Below are 17,561 nucleotides of genomic sequence, written 5' to 3'. Positions count from 1 at the left end.
CTCCGCGTGCAGAGCTGGCACGCTTCCATTTATTATTGATTTAGGGAGGGTGTTGTTTTTTTTTTTTTTCCCCTAACGGGACATCCCTACCACACGCCCAGCACCGTGGTCCGTCCGCGGTGCCCTCGGCCGCTCTCCCTATCGCGGGACGCGGGGGGCCCCGCATCCCTTCCCCGCCGTGCCCCAGACATCACCCCACTTCGGGAAGTCGCTGCCGGACAATCGGGACACCCGTTGTCCTCCCCCACGAAACCCACATAAATCACAATCGCTGCATTGTCGGGCCACAAAGCCAGACGGGAGCGCTTATGAATTTAAGTTTGGAGAAGGAAAACGTGCGCTGACACAACACGCTCCCTGTTCGCGGGAACAGCCAGGAAGGGGAAATGAATGGTGGAAGTTAAAGAGCCTTTCATTGCGGAGCGCGCCGCAGCGGGCCCCGCTGGCCGCCCTCGCCGTGCGCCGGGGGTGCCCCCTCCTCGCCGCCCCTCAAACGCGATCCTTGCCGGGCACAGCTCTGCCCGGGCCCCGGTAGCCCGCGGCTCGTCTGCCGGGGCCACACACGATGCCCGGCAGCTCTCCACAGTCTCGGCTGCGCCCGGGGGCTGCGCGCTCCGCGGACGGGACGAGGGGGGCGTGTAGATGAGTTTGTGGGGAGATGCTGCTCTCTGCTGTCCCCCGGTCCAGGGGGATGGGGGCGGGAGGATGGGGGCGGGCGACACTCCCGCTGGCCTTTTGCTGCCCAAGTAGCCCTTTGCTCAGACGGGCGGGTTCGCTGCGGGGCCGTGTCGCAGCCAGCTTTTGCCGAGGCAGCCTTGCCGCTGGACTCCAGCGAGAGTCGGCAAAGCTGTTCCCATCCCTCCCATCCGCTCTGATGCTGAAGGGCGAGCGCCGGCGCCCGCTCGCTGACAACGACGGCAGCTCTCCCGCTTTGCCCCCGGTGCCGGCAGGGCCCGTGCGGCTGCCGGGACCGGCGGTGCGCTCAGGTGAGGCGGCTCCTTCTCCCCCATGCCGCCGGGATTGCTCTCGATGCCCGGACATCATGCGCCCTTAAAATATAATCTGCCCGGTAACAATCAGCGCGCAGCGGCGAGAGCCCCAGAGCTATTGGCTATGCAAATAGCGGGAGGGGAAGCGGCGCCCCAAAGTCCCCGCTCGCACTTTTAAGGCGGTATTTCCGTGCCCGCCGCCCCCAGCCCACCCTCTGCGCCGGCCGCGGCCGGGGGGCTGAGGGGCGGCCGCTGCGGGGACCCCGCGGGGCTGCGGCCGCTCCGCGCCCGCCCCGGTAGCGCCTTCCCCTTCGGGAGCCTCCGCTCTGCCGCAGCCGCCAGAGACTTCGCAAAGTTGTCACATTTTGCAGGCGGGGAGCAGCTGCCGGCGAAGTGCGGAGCAGGGTGGAAGTCACCCTGTGTGGGGCATACTTACTTACCTCCCCCCTCCTCCCCAGCCAACCTTTCTCCCTCCTCCCTCCCCTTCCTCCCTCCCTCCTCCGTCCCTCCTCCGCTGCGTTTCCTAGAAAGTTGTATCAGTGTGGCCGTGCGGCGCTGAGACGGTTCGCCTGCTCGAACCACGAATGTGTGCCGGACGTGGTGGTTGTGAGATTTTACCCCGAAGACGCCGCGGAACCCCCACTCCCCAAGGGTTTTTTAGGGCGTTTGCTGTTAGCGGAGAGCTCTGTTCCCCTCCGGCTGCAGGTTTAAGTGGGTGCCGGAGCAGGGAGAGCTAGACAGGGATCTGGCAGCCTTCTAAGCCAGATTTCGCCCCCATGGTCTGGATGGGTACCGAGGGGAGCCCAAGTTCCTTGCAATAAGAAAATGAGAGGCAAATTGATCGGGATGGGTTCCTTCAGAAGGCAAGTGTGTAGCGGTTTTAATTTGGTTGCTGGAAGGAAGCAAAGGAGAAGCTGTCATTTGTGTCTGTGTGTCCCTATACGAGGGCCTCCTGGTTCCTTGTTAGCTTATAGAGAGGGGAAAAAAAAAAGCGTTTGATGTTACGTCTGACCAGCTGCTGTTCTCCATAATAACAAGAGAGAGAACTGCCTGCCCTAGCGAGTTGCGTCACTTCGCTTCAACTTTAGGCTAGAAATCAAGAGAGGGAGAGACAAGTTTCAAGGGAGGCAGGAGAGAGCTGGAAAGCCCTGCCGTCTTCCTCCCACCCACCTACCCCTCCTCCTTTACCCCTCTCCTTTCTCCACCCCCTTTCCCCCCCCCCAAAAAAAAAGGAAAAAAAAAAAAAAAAGGAGAAACCTTTCCCATCAGAGAAAGAGGGAGATCTCTTTGGAAACATGGAGTTGCTGTGCTGCGAGGTGGATCCCATGAGGAGAGCTCTGCCTGACCCGAACTTGCTCTACGATGACCGCGTTTTGCACAACTTACTAACCATAGAGGAAAGGTATCTGCCCCAATGCTCCTACTTCAAGTGCGTCCAGAAGGACATCCAGCCCTTCATGAGGAGGATGGTGGCCACCTGGATGTTGGAGGTTCGTACACCCCGGCCCCTCGGAGCGGGGGGAGGCAGAGCGGCCGCGGGTAGCTCCCCGGTCCCTCTCCCCCTGCAGCCCCTCGCTCTTCTGATCACCGGGTGGCGTCTTCTTGTCGATCCCCTGTCCACCTTGTCCCCCTCCGGAGCTCAGCCGGTGCGGGAAGGGGCGCGGGGGACACCGACAGCCCGCGGGGGAAGTCGCCTCTTCCGGGGGGCTTCGGGAGCGGGGTGCAGGAGGGGAGGAAGCCCGGCGTGTCGGGGGGGGGGGGGGGGGGGGAGAGAGAGTTGTAAAAGTCATTGCAATTAAAAGCAAAGAAAATCCGCCTCCGGGAGCGCTTGTGACTGAGGCATTCCTGGGAAAAGAGAGAAGCGCCCGAGGCAGGGCGAGGATCGGGGGGTGCCCCGTGTGCCCCGCGTTCTGCCCGGCGAGGGTTCCGTGCCCACGTATGCAGTGGGGAGGACGTGCCTTTTTCTCGCCATGTTGCGCTGCATGCGGGCTCTGTTCGCAGGCGCCGAGCCGGGCTGCCCCCGCTGCTTTCCGGGGGGCCCGGGAGTGCCCCCCGCCCCCGCGGAACGGGACCCCCGGTGTGTCGGGGCCGTGGGGCGAGCGCTGAGCCCCCCCGTTCGCCCCGAGGCTTCAGGCGCAGCGGCAGCGGGCCCGGAGCACCGCAGTCTCGCCTGCCTTGCGCTGGCCCCACCGGCCATCCTTTGCCCCTTCGAATCTCCTTTGGGGGGGACCTTTCCCGAGCCAAACCCCATGGGTTGGAAAGCCCAGACTCCCTGCTTGGTTTTCATGTGTGATTTGTGCTTTTTTTCCGCGGCTCCGATTTTTGGTAAATTTTTAAAAGAATTTTGCTGCTCGCTGCCTGCTAAAAGGATCCAGGCGGCTCGGGCTCTCTCCACCCCACCTCGCCCTCGCTATGTCTCCCGTCCTTCCCCCCCAACGCGGGATTGGGGGCGCAGAGCTGGGGGACACCGGGCGGGGGAATTTTTGCAATTGTCGGAAACGATAGGGGATCGTCCCAGGATGCCGCCAGCCCCAAAACCGGGACCGCCGGGGAAGTTTTGATATTTTTTATCGATTTTTTGAAAATATGACGAAATAAAAAAAAGAAAAATTGGGTCGCAAAAAAAAAAAAAAAAAGTCGGAGGCTGCTCGCTTGCTGCTGGATGGGGCTTTTCGGCTCTCCCACACAGTGTCTTGAATTCATTTCTTACTGAATGAACTAAAGGAATGTGAAAGCCGATTGACAGCCTTCCCAGCCTCTCCACAGATCTCCCCCTCCCCCAAAATTTAGCTCCCCGGGAAACAAAAATAGGAGCAAAAGCAAGGGAAGTTCGGTGGGTTCACTCATTTATTTGTTTTTTTTCTTGTCTCTTTCTCTCTTCCCATCCCCGTTTTCCGACTGCCCCATCGTTCCCTCCCCACGCTTCCTCACTTGCAGGTCTGTGAAGAGCAAAAGTGCGAAGAAGAAGTTTTCCCTCTGGCCATGAATTACTTGGACAGATTCTTAGCTGTGGTGCCCACTCGGAAGTGCCATCTGCAGCTGCTGGGGGCGGTGTGCATGTTCCTGGCCTCCAAGCTGAAAGAGACAATCCCCCTCACAGCCGAGAAGCTGTGCATATACACGGACAATTCCATCAAACCCCAAGAGCTGCTGGTAAGCAGCCCCATTCCTCTCTTCTCTCCGGCACAGCGCCTTTCTCTCGCTGGCACAGCCCCCGGCACATTGCCACCCAGCCCCTGCCTCTTAGCAAAACCCACGCTTTCCCCGTCGTCCTGAACGGCCAGAAAGTCTCGGGGGTCACCGCTGAGGGCGGGGGACACCCGCGGGGAACATCCCCGTCCTCCGAAGCCGCCTGGCAGTGCCATGCCCATGGCGCTCCGGCCGCTGCCCGCCTCGTGCAGGGGCACGGCGCTGCCGGGGGTTCTGGGGCTGGCGGTGCCGGGGGTGGGTCCGTCCCCGCCGTGTCCCCGCCGTGTCCCCGCCGTGTCCCCGCCGTGTCCCCGCCGTGTCCCCGCCGTGTCCCCGCCGTCCCCACGGGGGACCTCGCCGGGCGCACGTGCACGGGAGGGCGGCGCGGCGGCGCCACCTGGCGGCAGACACGCGCTGGTGCGGAGCCTCTGCCGGGGCCGAGGGCCCCGGGATGCTCCGGGGGGGTCCGGGATGCTTGGCCATGCCCAGCGGGGAATGGCACCTGCTGATGCCCAGGGAGCTCCACCTGGACACGAGGAAGAACTTCTTCACTGTGCAGTGACCAAGTACTGAACAAATTGGAGAGGGTGTGGAGTCTCACTCACTGGGAATATTCCAGAATTGTCTGGACGCAATCCTGTGCTCTGGGATGGCCTAGGTGGAGGAGGGAGGTGGCAATAGGTGCCCCACTGTGGTCCTTTCTAACCTGACCCATCCTGTGTGATACAGCTCAGTTAAACCATCTCATGTCTGCTGCTTTTCTCAGTTCAGGTGCAGCAGAAGCAGAAGCAAATTGATAATTACTGAAGGAAATAAGTGATGTATACATCATGATGTAGAGCGCTGAACATGCACCGGGGCCCCTTGGTGACATGCATGCTAGTTCAGAGAGATGGCTGTAGCCGTCTGAGTTGCAGGAGAATTTTTCCTATGAATCACTGGGAATTCCCCCTCGGGAGGGCTTGGGGTTGATAGTTGATGCTTCCACAGAATTAAAGAGCCTTGCCCTCAAACCCTGCCTGCGTGTCAGGGCCACGAGGTATCCTGTTGGTGGCACAGATGGGCAACGGAAGCACCGTGGCCCCCATGTGCAAATATGAAGAGCTTTCTTGTGCCATGTGGATTTCAGCATGTATTTAAAGTGCTTCCTTGTATTTGGTCCTCGGGGTTGACTGTTCTCTCTCAAAACCTGTCGCATCAGTAACGCTGGGAAGAGCAGGCCTGAGTTCACATAATCGCCCTTATATTCCAACATTTTACAGATTTCCTTAAGAAATTAAAAAACCCCATCTGGTTTCTGTGGCCTTTTGCATGTAAGTGAGATTTTTCAGGCCATGGAGGGCTCTGTCATAATCCAGCAGGAATGTCCGTAGAAAAGTAACTTGCTGTTAAAGTGGGCATCTATTCAGGGAAACGACTGCAGAAATGGCATTGTGGGGTCCATGTTTATGGTTTCTCAGCAACGCTGGTTGATGTCTCTGCGGCTGCAAAATTAAAGCACTTTTTTTTCCCCTGACTTGCCAGCTCTGTGAGCTCAGCTGGGGCTCCACGCCACGCAGGGCTCCATCAGGCATCATCAGGACTCGAGAATCAGTGCATGGAATTTAGTTAATGGCTAATAGTTGACGGATCAGACAAATGCGAGTCAGCGGCCTGAGCTTTGCTGGCTCTGTGGGGCACTGTAAGGTGTTCAGAACACGGTTTAAATGTTGAAACAGGCAGGTCATGCACCCCATGGCTGGATCTGGCGATCTGGTGCTGTTTGCACATGGAATCCCATTCCAGGGAATGGCCGGTAGTTACATACACGCCCAAGTTTTCCTTTGATTGCAGTGGGAGTTTCGGGCGTGCAAAGAATCTGGGAATGGCTCCTACATGATTTACTGGCAGATAATTTACACAGGCTACTTCTTGGCTGTGCTGTGTGCATTTCCTTTCTGCAGAGCCTGTCTTGGAGTAGTTTAAGTACCATCAGATTTATCTGCAGGACCTTTGGAGTGCAGTTTTGGGAGTGAATGCCATCAAGCCAACTTCCCCAGTTTTGAAAAAAGGAATGTATATCTAAGTTATTTTTGTGCATGGCTGTCCCTAGGGCTTTAAATGGCTATAAAGTAAGGACTATAGCCATTTAAAAGAAGTTACTAGGAAAGGACCACAGTGACCTTGGCAATATCTAATTGCAGGCTAAACTTCTGGGTGGGCATTCAGCACTGGATAAAAAAAAAAAAAAGTAAAACCTTGGCAGGAGCTGCCAGGTCTCATTATTTTCAACAGAGCCTGACATTTCTGGTGTTAAAAAAATATATATATAAAGTCAACAACTTCAAAGCAGTAGAGGCATATGGAAAAAAGGGTCTAAGCAAAAAGAAATTTATCAGTGATAAAGTTATAATAAGAAATAAGCAGAGTTTTCTCACAGGCTTGCTTATGGCTTTTCTTCTCTTTTGCTCTTCCTGTCCCCCCTCTGCAGGAATGGGAGCTGGTGGTGCTGGGGAAGTTGAAGTGGAACCTTGCAGCTGTCACCCCACATGATTTCATTGAACACATCCTAAGGAAGGTGCCTCTCCCTAAAGACAAGTTGCTTTTGATCCGGAAGCATGCACAAACCTTCATCGCCCTTTGTGCCACAGGTAGGCTCAGCTGCTGTGGCTGCTGCTGCTGCTGCTGCTCATAGTGTGGTTGGAAGGGCAGATTTGTTCCGAGTGGTGCTTTATCCCCTCTATCCTTACATGATGTGGGAAGAGGAGCTAAATCCCATGGGTCTGTTTGCAAAGGGTGTTGTGAATCAGGCCCCCAAACTGTGTAAGGACATTCTTTAAGGACTGTAAGAATTCTTTCAGTAGTGACCCATAGTGCAGCAGAGGTGTGTGATGCTTTTGCAGTGAAGTCTTGTAAGGCTGGATGAGACCATCCTGGGTTTTATTTTGCCCCTTCACTGCTTCTTTTAGAGGGCCATGGATAATTTGTAGGGACAAAATTTGTAGCTCAAAATACAAAAGCTGTTACAGTACATCTACCCAAAATGTATTCAGCTAATGCATTGCATGAATGTGTTCATAAACTTTACATTAACTGAGCTCTGTCCAGATAAAAGGTAAAACTGTGTGTTTTAACGTTTGTGTGGTACCATCACATCCCTGAAGCATAGGGAATGGCAGTTTAGAAGGTAATTAGTTTTTAAAAAAAATGTTTGGATTCTTTCCCAGCTTCATCCCAAGAAAGCAGTGAAAACATTGTGTTTTGTAGGGAAACATTGCACTCTCTTTTGGTCATACAGCTGAACACAGTTTCTGAAGATTTAGATGAGAATAATTTCCCCTGTGAAAAACAGGCTTTTAAATTTTGACCTGTCTGCAAAACACTGATTTTTGTTTGTGTTATTTTGTTGTTTGGGTTTTTCTTCCCTCAGTTACTTTTACAAAATTAGTGTACTCTGAATTTTCATCTAAAGGGTTAATTGTAAGGCTACTTTTAAAAGCTAGATCTGGACTAGATAAACAGCATGCAGTGATTTCCAGAGTCATTATCAAGTAGTGGATGGCTCAGTGTTTGAATTCACCATTTTGAGATACCTAGTCCTTTGTGACAGGAATTGTTCTGCCTGCATGTTTGCAGAGGGGAAAGGAAGACTGGGTGCAACTTTTGGGTTTGAATGTCTGCTTTTCTTGGTCTTTAAGATGTAGTGACTGTTTTTAACAATCTCCTACCTCAGCTGATCTGTTTTAGAGATCTGTATATGGGCTATGTTAAGGTATTTGACTTTTTGGTTGCCTGGATGCTCAGACTTTGCCTTCTTTTCCTACTGCTGTATGATCCTTTGCACATCAAGGACCACAGGATTCAACAGAAATATTACTTGAATACTGCAGGATCAGTGATTTGGTGATTTCTTTGCCTTCTCCCCTTGCTCAAGGATGCATTCACTGTTCTGCCTTGTGTGATATGAAAAAGATAGTCTTTCCCATGGACATTTCCCTGGATCTTCACATCATCAGCCATCAAACTCCAGTACAGCTCTGTGTTGCCTTCCAAGCAAGACAATCTTCCCACTCTTCTGTTGCTTTCACTTCTTACAATAGTGTCTTGGTTTGTTTTCTTTTTTTATCCAGCACAACATTTTCTTTAGAGCACTAGAATTTCATTATGATTTAACATCTCAAATTCTGGTCCATAATCCTTTGCCTTTAAACTTTTCCATATAACCAAACCATTGCAAGACTGTGGGCTGAGAAAGAGTCTCCAAAGTCCATGGCTTCTTTCCACTCCAGGAATTCTTTGGTGGTTAGCTCCATGCTCTAGAAGTCCTTTTACTGACATCCAGAGAAGTGTCCCCTTTCCAGCCCTCAGCCCAGTCATGCAGTTCCCTCATGTGTGTCCCCCATGTGACCTGCCTCTCATGTTATATGGCTCCAATGCACAAAATGAAGTCCTTTCTGTAGAGTTTAAAGAGGTAACAGGTCAAGATTTTCTTCTTTTAAAAGTGAAAGACTTAATTGCTGAGTACAGAGCTTCCCAAAAGTGAGGGCATTGTGGTGCTGGCTGGAGATTTTCTTCTCATGCCATTGTCCACAGACCACTCTGTAGTTTTGAGGAGGACCCATAAAACTCTTTCATTTTGAAAGCAGAGATCTTACCCAGGCACACAGTATCACATTCACATTTTACCTGTGAACTGCTACCTCAATTTCCATTGTGGAAATGTTGTCGCTACTACAGAATTTCCCTTTCACTGCCACTCTTTGAAGAAAAGCCCCTTCTCATCAGACTTCCTTCCAGATCCAGTTGTCATTTCCTTTTCTTGTCCTGTTTGTTGCAGAGCTCTCATCAGCCACTCTATTTCTTCTTTCTCTTTTTCCCTCAGAGCTGCTGCTCTCTGCCAGACTAGGTTAAGCCTGGTGTTTCATTTCCCCATTTGCATCCTTTCAGCAATAGGACCTCCTCTGACATGTGGCTCCCTCTTCCCTTGCTCCACATGTGTGCTTTTTGCCTGGGTTTGACTCTTTACTATTCCCAGACCTGACCTGGCTGCCTGGCTAATAGCTCTGGTCTGGAGCACAGCAGTGAATCTCTTTCTATTTCCTGATTCATCTCAGCACAGCTTTCTCTGCTTTCAAGTACTTTTCTTCTTTAAAGTATCATGCAAAATCTGGCATATTTTGAGCTTTTCTCCCCTAGCCTTAGCTCATCTTCACCAACTGCTCCATTTAATTTCCCAGCAAAAACATTTTGCCAGAAGTTCCCAGGTGTTCCCTGCCTGTGCAGAGCTGGCTTTGATCTCAGTCCTGCAGTACTTAGTGTCAGCAAATGAAGAGGGAAGCAGCCATGAACAGTTACTGGGTGTTGTGCTGGATGTGTAGTATCACTGTGATACTCATCCCTCTTCTCCTTTCCATCTGAACGTTCCCCAAGAGGAGGTGATAGTCCCTTCTGCATATTTCTTTTAGTCATGTTTGGTCACTTTGGCACTCTCTCTGTTTCTCTGCCTTTATTTTCAGCCCAGTTCCTGAACCAAGCTGTGTGGATATAAACCCACAGCCTCTCCCCAGTCCTTGCAGTGATTAATGATTCACATGGGCATGACTGGAACTGGAATGTCTCCCTCTTGGCCCTTGGTCCCATCAGAACACACGGCTGCTGAGCAGGACGGAAGCTTGTGTGTCCTCTGAATAAAGACTTTTCTCTTTCATTGCTCTGCACTCACAAAGTTCTCAGGGGTCTCCTTCTCCATTAAGAGTGCATGGAAGTGGCATTTTCCTCCAGCTGCCTTGCTAACTGTACAGTAAGAGTGCATAGATGGACACTGTGCACTGGCATAGCCTGATCTGTCACCATGTGACATCCCACTGGTGGCTTCCCGTGCAAGCTAAAATCTCCTTCAGAAGGTTTCTGAATTTTCAAGGCACCAAGAGGATGCATTTGGGGCCTTCAAGTGGTGCTTATGGCTTCTCTCTTATGAGGAGACTGAGGGAGCTGGGCTTAGTTGCTTTGGAGAAGACTGAGAGAGGATCAATATAAGAGGATAAATGTCTCAAAGAGGGTGTCAGAGGACAATGCCAGGCTCTTTTCAGTGATGGCCAGTGACAGGATGAGGAGTACTGGCCATAAACTGAAAGACAAGAAGTTCCACCTCAACATGAGGAAGAATTTCTGTACATGGAGGGTGGTAGGGGCCTGGAACAGCTGCTCAGGGAGGGCCTGGAGCCTCCTTCTCTGGAGAGATTCCAAACCCACCTGGACATGCTCCTGTGTTATCTGCTCCATGTGACCCTGCCTTGGCAGGGGTGTGGACTGGGTGATCTCCAGAAGTCCCTTCCAGCCCTAATGATTCTGGGATTCTTCAGCATGGGAGGTTCCTGTTTAGCTGTGAACCCAATGGAGACCATCCTTGTTTTACTCTCTGGGACTGTGTTGCTTTTCCACTCTGCCCACACTCCAGCTCTTTACTGCTCTGCACTCTTTGTTCCTCTGTTTCTTTGCACAGTGCTGCACAGCTTGGTAATGTTCTTTCAGGGGTTGGTCCTTCGCCTGTGTGAGCTCCAAGCCAGGGAATCACTGCTGGAAGGAGTGGTAGAGGGCAGTGGTTGGTTACAGAGGTGTGTGCAGAGCCTGCCAAGCTGCTGCAGGAAAGAGAAATGTGCATTATTTCCTTACGCTTTGGCGTGTTCATCATTTCTTCTTGCCGCCTGTTCAGAGTCACAGATGCACAACTGCTTCCTTGTGTTGCACTCTCAGAGGCTGTATTTGCCAAAGTTTTGCTCCAGGATACCCCTTTTTTATGTGAGAGCCTGTAAGGGAATGGTTTTTGAGGGAGGGCAGCCTGTACAGGACAGGCTTTCAGAAAGAGGAGCTGTAATGGAGACACCAGTCTATGTGAGGTGCCTCACAGGATTTTGGTTGAGTGGCAAGCAAAACTTGGAAGCAAAAACCTTTGCAGACTTGCAGAGATGGAAGGCAGCTTGTGTAAAACCCTGGACATTGTGCTTTGCATGGTCTTTTCTGTGCCTCAGCTGAGTCCTGTGGCAGGTGGGATGTGCCCATGGCGGGTCCAGCATCTCAGTCCTCCGTGCCTGTGTCAGCACAGAGGCCGAGAGAGAGCAGGAAAATGTCAGCTTTAAATCAGTTTCGTACAGTGGGCCAAACCTCTGCCCACTGATTCTGGGACATTCATCACCTACATTTGAAAGCTGAGAAGGCTTTTTTTAACTTCTGGGCCAAATCCTTCATCCTTCTTCAGACAGAAGTTCTGTGGAAGTCAATGGGAGTGTTGTCTGAGCAAAGACTGCCAGATGAGGTCTACAACCCTGGTAAAGGTGTGTGGGGTAACCACACAGAATGAGGCCTGTTTGCTCCTCAGCATTCCTTCTGAGCAGTTCTACTCTGCATCCCCTTTTCATCCAGTGTAAGTTACTGGAGCCTGGACAAAGTGTGGTACAAATTTTATTTGGGACCTGTTCTTTGCACAGGGGAAGAATGAAACCTGCAGAGACTTCATTATGTAAATGCCTTAAGAAATAAAATACGTGTTGCGAAGTGGCAGTGTTTGCAGGAACTTCTTAAAATAATAATTTGCACTAATTTATTGCTAGACAAAAGAAAGCTCTCGGTTGTTCCAGGGAGAGGCAGCTCATATCAGTATATTGAGCTTTCCAGCCAGTGGAGACATAAGAACCAAGGAAGTGCCATCAGCAGGTAGTCAGGGCCTCAGGAATGTTTCATGACAAGTCTGGCAAGAGGAGGTGGAAGGAAATGGAGAAAGAGAGCATGTGCTGATACAAGCTGGCATCACTCTGGAGCTGCCTGAGGAGCTGCCCTCCTTTCTACCAGCTTCAGGTCTGACATTTTGGTGGTTCAGGCACTAACATCGTCCTCATCCTTGGTTAGGAAAGTGTAAAATAAGTGCAGATAATAACCAGTGCAAACAGTTGTTCAGAAGTAGTATTTACCATCAGCTAATGAGCATATTGTTGTGAGTGTTCCTCTACTTTGCATAGGCTGTTCAGCTTGTTTCCCTGTCTTTAGCTCTTGGATGGTTGTGATGAAGCATTAACATTTAGGATACTTCAGACCCGTTTGCATAAAGGCAAAATGCTGTTTGCTTTACTGCAGTCCAGGAACAGAGTTAGATATCTGCCCTCCCACCTACTCAAAGGATGGAAGCACGTCTGCATACTGGTTTATTTGAAAGGTTTGTGTTTGCTTTAAAGGGCTGAAGAGTCATCTGGTTTTGCCTTTAAAAGTAGAAATAGTTAATGTAGCAAAATTTGCAGTGTCTTGGAGAAATACAAGAGCAAAAGGAAAAAATCGCCATTGCAGATACAATCAACTGTATTAGAAAGAAAAGAGTACCACACTGACCCTGGAATTGCATTTGGATTAAAGCAGACAAGAATTAAATTCACTACTTCCACTGTTTATCTTAGACTTTTCTTTTAAACTTAGTTAAATATAGATCCAAGCTTGTCTCCTCAGTACAGGCATTGGCTGGGTGAAGTCCAAGGCTGGCTGTGACCATTATCTATATAATTTTAATGTATCAACACCTGTTTTCCTGATGGAGGTAACATACTGGATTTTTCCTCCCTTTTTTTTCCCCCAACCATGGGAAGAATTACCTTCCTTACGACAGCAGTTTCCAACTCTGTAAAGACAGCAGTTTCCATCTCTGTAAATAAATATCTATCAAATTACAGAGATGAAAACTGGCCACTGAAAAAAAAGCCCAACCAGCAGCCAGATCAGTAACATGGGTTGTTTTATTAGGTGGAGTTTCCCCACCTGACTTTGACACACTGAGCACGTTCAGCCTGGGTATTTGTCAGTGCTCTTCTCCTTCCGATGGTTTTATTTGTTGGCTGCAAGTTAAGGCTTCCCCTTGCAGGACCTCTCTGGGTTCCTTCCTCCAGTTCCCTTCTGCTTTGGACTGACTGTCAGCCTTGCATTTTCCTGGCTTGAAGGTAGTGAAGACCACTGGATTGGGAGAGAGCCAGCAAAACAGCTCAGCCGCAGTGCTTGCAGCCTTGGAACCTCGGCATGGATTACGTGTGCTCCACTGGCAGAAAAACCTCCACGTGCTCTGGCTGTGTCAGCTCCAGGCTGAAAGTGGGGGACAGGTTCAGGGTACCCTGAATTTGCTTGATGACTCTGGCTGGCTGGTCCACAGGTGGCTGGTGTTTCCAAGGGTGTTGTTTCTTGCACTGCCTTTTTTTATTTCCAGCGCTGAAGTCAGTGGGGTTGTGCAGGGCTGGTCACTTGTTTTGGAGGTTGTTTGGGAAATGGGTGACACTAAAATGGGGATGGGATGGTTTCTAGTGTTTCTTGCCTGGGAATAGAAAGTAAGACAAGTTTTGCTTTCTAACAATTCAGTGTCTTCCCTTGACACGTTCATGTGCTCAGATTCTCATAGACCACAAACTGTGGCACTGCTTCTCTAACTTATAATGAGACTCTTGTACTTTTCCCATGGAATGGCATAATCATAGAACCAATTAGGTTGGAAAAGACCTCTGAGATCATCGAGCCCAACTATAAACCTATAAATCACAACAAAGTTAGAGTCAGAGCCATGCTTTAGATGCAGGCTCTGGGTGCGTGTTAACCAAGTTTGCACACAGACGGATTTAGCCCATAGCCTTGCTTCAGGTGTCCAGGGAGAAGTGCTTTTTATAACATTTCCTGTTTCATCATCTCCTACAAAAATTTGCAGTAAATGCGTATGTTTCAGCTCCCATTTTTAGGATCTCTCTGTGTCCCCCACCTTCTTTTTAACTACTCTTTTTTTTTTCTTTATTTTTTTTCTCTTTTTTTCTTTTTTTTTCCTTTTTTTTTTTTTTTTTTATCTCAGGGCAAATTTTTTACCTAATTTGGAGTGGGACAGTTTCACCTGGGTGAAAACTGAGTAAAGATAGCGAGGCTTGTCTTGTTGTCATGGTAGAAGCAGAGATAGAGGTTTATAATTGAAAATAGCATGTAAAAAGCTTATTTTGAGTTTCTCAATGGAATCTAAGGGACTGGGGGGGGGGGGGGGGGTTCTGCATCCCCCTCAGATATGGTACTTAATATTTATGCTTTCATTGCACCTTGACAAACATTTCACGTAGTTATTGCTTTGCTTGAATATGGAAATATGTTAATTATGGCCTTTATTGGGCTGCCTGCTCTTTTCCTCAGCCTTTTCTATTCAACCCTCTAGGTGGCCCAGCACAATGTGGCTTCTTTTCTTTCAATGAGCTCTTTCCACACTAATAGGGTCCAGGGTGATGTGGAGAACCATGTGCACAAAATTGGTGCACCACCCCCCATTCCTTTGTGGGCATGTCAGGTTAAATTCATATCAGCAGGAGGGTCACTGCCATGATTTTCAATAGCTCGAGATGAGGTGATGACTTCAGACAATGGTGCCACACTCTCCAGTTGGAGACACTTGCCTCACCAGTTGCAGTAGTTAATTAATATGCTAAAAATAGAAGCCAGTGATACAAATCGCTGCCTGTTGTACAACAAAGACTGGGCATGTGTAGCTTTGATAGCCAAGTTTATGGTGCTTGTTATGGAGGGAAGTTAGTTTAGAGCTAGAGGCAATGTAAGACTTTCTGGATGCTGAGCTTTAGTCACTCTGGGCCTCTGGCCATTCGCTCGCTGTCTCATTTGCATTATGAATGACATTAGGGGAGCTAACAAGGTTATTGGGCATAGAAATGTTCGCATGTGACCCCACGTGGAAGCAGACCTACAGCAGTGCTAGTTGGCAGGGACACTGTGCCTCTTTATTCAGCTTCCTAGGAAGACAGTTTCTGGGAGTGGATCTAAAATGAGCCACAAGAACACCGGTGTTCGGATAACGTGGAGGTTGTGATGCAGGACAAAGAATTTCAGAGGGCAGGTGGAGCTCTGTCCTTTGCTCAGCCCATTCTGCCTGCACATGGGACCTCCCTGCACCATCTTTTTCCTACATCCTGCCTGAAACCCAGAAGAAGGAGGGGAAAATTATGGAAAGTCAATTGCTACCTGTAGTTCCCATGCATTAGTGAGAGATGGTTTGGTGCTTCCAAGATCAGACATGGAAATTGCTTCCCATCTTAGGGATGCGGTTATCCCTTCCATGTGTTTATATAAATCTGCGTGAGGTAAATGTGAAAACAATTTTGATCATAGAATCATTAAGCTTGGAAAAGACCTCAAAATCATGGACTCCAACTCTAATCCAGCACTGCCATGTTCACCACTAAACCATGATTCCAAGTGCCACATCTGCATGTTTTTTAACACTTCCAGGGCTGGTGACTCTACCACTGCTTGGGCAGCTGGTCCAATGCCTGATCATGCTGAAGAAATTTTTCCTAGTATCCAATCTAAACCTCTCCTGGCACGACTTGAGGCTGTTTCCTCTTATCCTGTCCCTTGTTCCCTGGGAGCAGAGCCTGACCCCCACCTGGCTGCCCTCTCCTGACAGGGGGCTGTGCAGAGCAATTGGGCTCCCCTGAGCCTCTTTTCCTCCAGGCTAAACACCCCCAGCTCCCTCAGCCCCTCCTCATCAGACTTGCGCTCCAGCCCCTTGCCCAGCTCCATTCCCTTCTCTGGACTTGCTCCAGCCCCTCAATGTCCATCTTGTGTCCAGTTCTGGGCCTGTCACACAGCACTTGGGGTGAGGCCTCACCAGTGCCCACGGTGGTGGATGGACAGTCACTGTCCTGGTCCTGCTGGCCACACCATTGCTGACCCAGCCCAACTGACTGAGGGTGCACTCAATCCCTTCATCCAGGTTGTTTATCAAAGAGACCTGGCCCCAACACTGAGCCCTGGGTGACTGGCAGAAAGTGCAGTCCTGGTAGTGTAATTTTCATTCCTTCCCCATGTGCTGAGATCAGCATACTCAGGCCCGTGTCCTGCACTGAGAATTTGGTAGTCAAGGTTCTCCTTTTGTCTCACTTGGTAGTGGGGGACAGTATAATTTCATTTCCAAGAATCAGTTTTCCTATATACAGTGGTTTCTTACTATTGCAATAGTGCATAAATTATTATTTTTATAATAATGGCAGTCCATATTCCTTACTTCAGCCAGTGGGAATTTGCCCTTTGAAAGTGTTTGTCAGAGTGTGATGTCTCGTAGGAGGCAGCATCCAGTGTTGGGCTTGCAGGTGGGAACCTTCTGGTGGCTTTGTGAGACAGAGAAATCCATGTCAGGGTTTCAACTTCTCCTTTTGTCTCCCCACTTCTAACACTACCCCCCTTCTGGTCCATCTGGGTGAATATTATGTCCCAAGTGCCATTCTTACTGGAGTGTTTCAATCCCAGGGATCTATTCCAGCCTGGAGAAGAACATGCTGTCTCCACAGCTATTGAAGTACATGCCAGCTCTGAGTTTGGGAGGCTGAGAACAGTTCTCCATGTGTCTAAAACCTCAGTGGTTACACAGACATCAGCAGGGTTACAGAATTTGTGAACAGAGGGGATTTGGGATCTGCAGCTGGGCAGTTTTCTGTAATCTGTTTCTATTGATGGAATGCACTGCTTGTGGTTTATTTCTTATTATGTATTACTTTGGTTTACTCTTCCTTCTACTCCAGTTCTTCCAGCTGAAAAGTGGTAGAGAGAGGTTTGCTAATACTGAAAATTGGTAGAGAAAGGTTTTGTTAATGAATTATTGTTGAACCAAAAAATTTGCAAATCAAGTTTCATTTTAGGGAAGGTATCAAGATGTGGGAGATCTGGTATTTTTAGCAAGATAAACTAGTGCTGATAAACCAATGTCTGTGGCAGTATCATAAACTATAAAATTGCCTTATAAAGATCACAAGATTTTATTTTAATTTCTCTTCTGATTTGACAGATGTGTGAGAGGAAGTTTGAAGTGTATTTTCTGCTTGTTTATTAAGAAGTAGTAGTAATGACAAATGTGATCTTTGTTCTTTGATTTCATAGCTATGGGCTGTAAGTGTTCTCACTTCCTAATTGCTAAGGTAGTAAAGATGAACCGTTAATTAAAATCTCTTTCCCAGACAGGTCTTTAAATGCTCAAATTAATTAACTCTTTAAAAATTGACGTGACCAAAAATCTCATTTTGGGCCTTTGTGATACCTTATTCCAGTTAGTTTCCTGGTTATACAGAGAGGTCTAATGTGACCAAGACCTAAATTTCTGACATAAATTACAGAAAGCCTCCTTCTTCTCTTTCCTTTTCTTTAAAACTAAGGAAGGACTATTAAAAATTGTCCAGGTTTACTTTATGCATCAGTGAGAATAAAAGACTGAACTGCATTTCCATTTTAATTTGCAGGTCTGTTCCCCCTCCTTTGACTGCTTGTGATGAGCAGTGTGACTAATGAGCTCCATGGGACCAAAAAGAGTGGCACTTTTCCCTTTCTTCTACTTCCCCGGGTTTTATT

At 49.3% G+C, this 17,561-nt stretch overlaps 1 protein-coding gene across 1 annotated transcript in view; it reads left to right on the top strand.

Moving 5' to 3' along the window:
- The first annotated feature begins 2,212 nt into the window (after positions 1 to 2,212).
- CCND2 (cyclin D2) overlaps positions 2,213 to 17,561 on the top strand; it is a 29,411-nt gene continuing 14,062 nt past the window's right edge. Inside the window, exons 1-3 of the mRNA XM_062490965.1 lie at positions 2,213 to 2,479; positions 3,927 to 4,142; positions 6,649 to 6,808. Of these exons, the coding sequence (XP_062346949.1) occupies positions 2,285 to 2,479; positions 3,927 to 4,142; positions 6,649 to 6,808 (571 nt within the window). The 5' untranslated portion in view covers positions 2,213 to 2,284. The remainder of the gene's footprint in view (positions 2,480 to 3,926; positions 4,143 to 6,648; positions 6,809 to 17,561) is intronic.

The sequence above is a fragment of the Cinclus cinclus genome, chromosome 4 (genome assembly GCF_963662255.1).
Source record: "Cinclus cinclus chromosome 4, bCinCin1.1, whole genome shotgun sequence".
NCBI classification, from domain to species: domain Eukaryota; kingdom Metazoa; phylum Chordata; class Aves; order Passeriformes; family Cinclidae; genus Cinclus; species Cinclus cinclus.
Note: the sequence above shows the minus strand (reverse complement) of the source record. Positions and strands in the feature narration are given on the sequence as shown.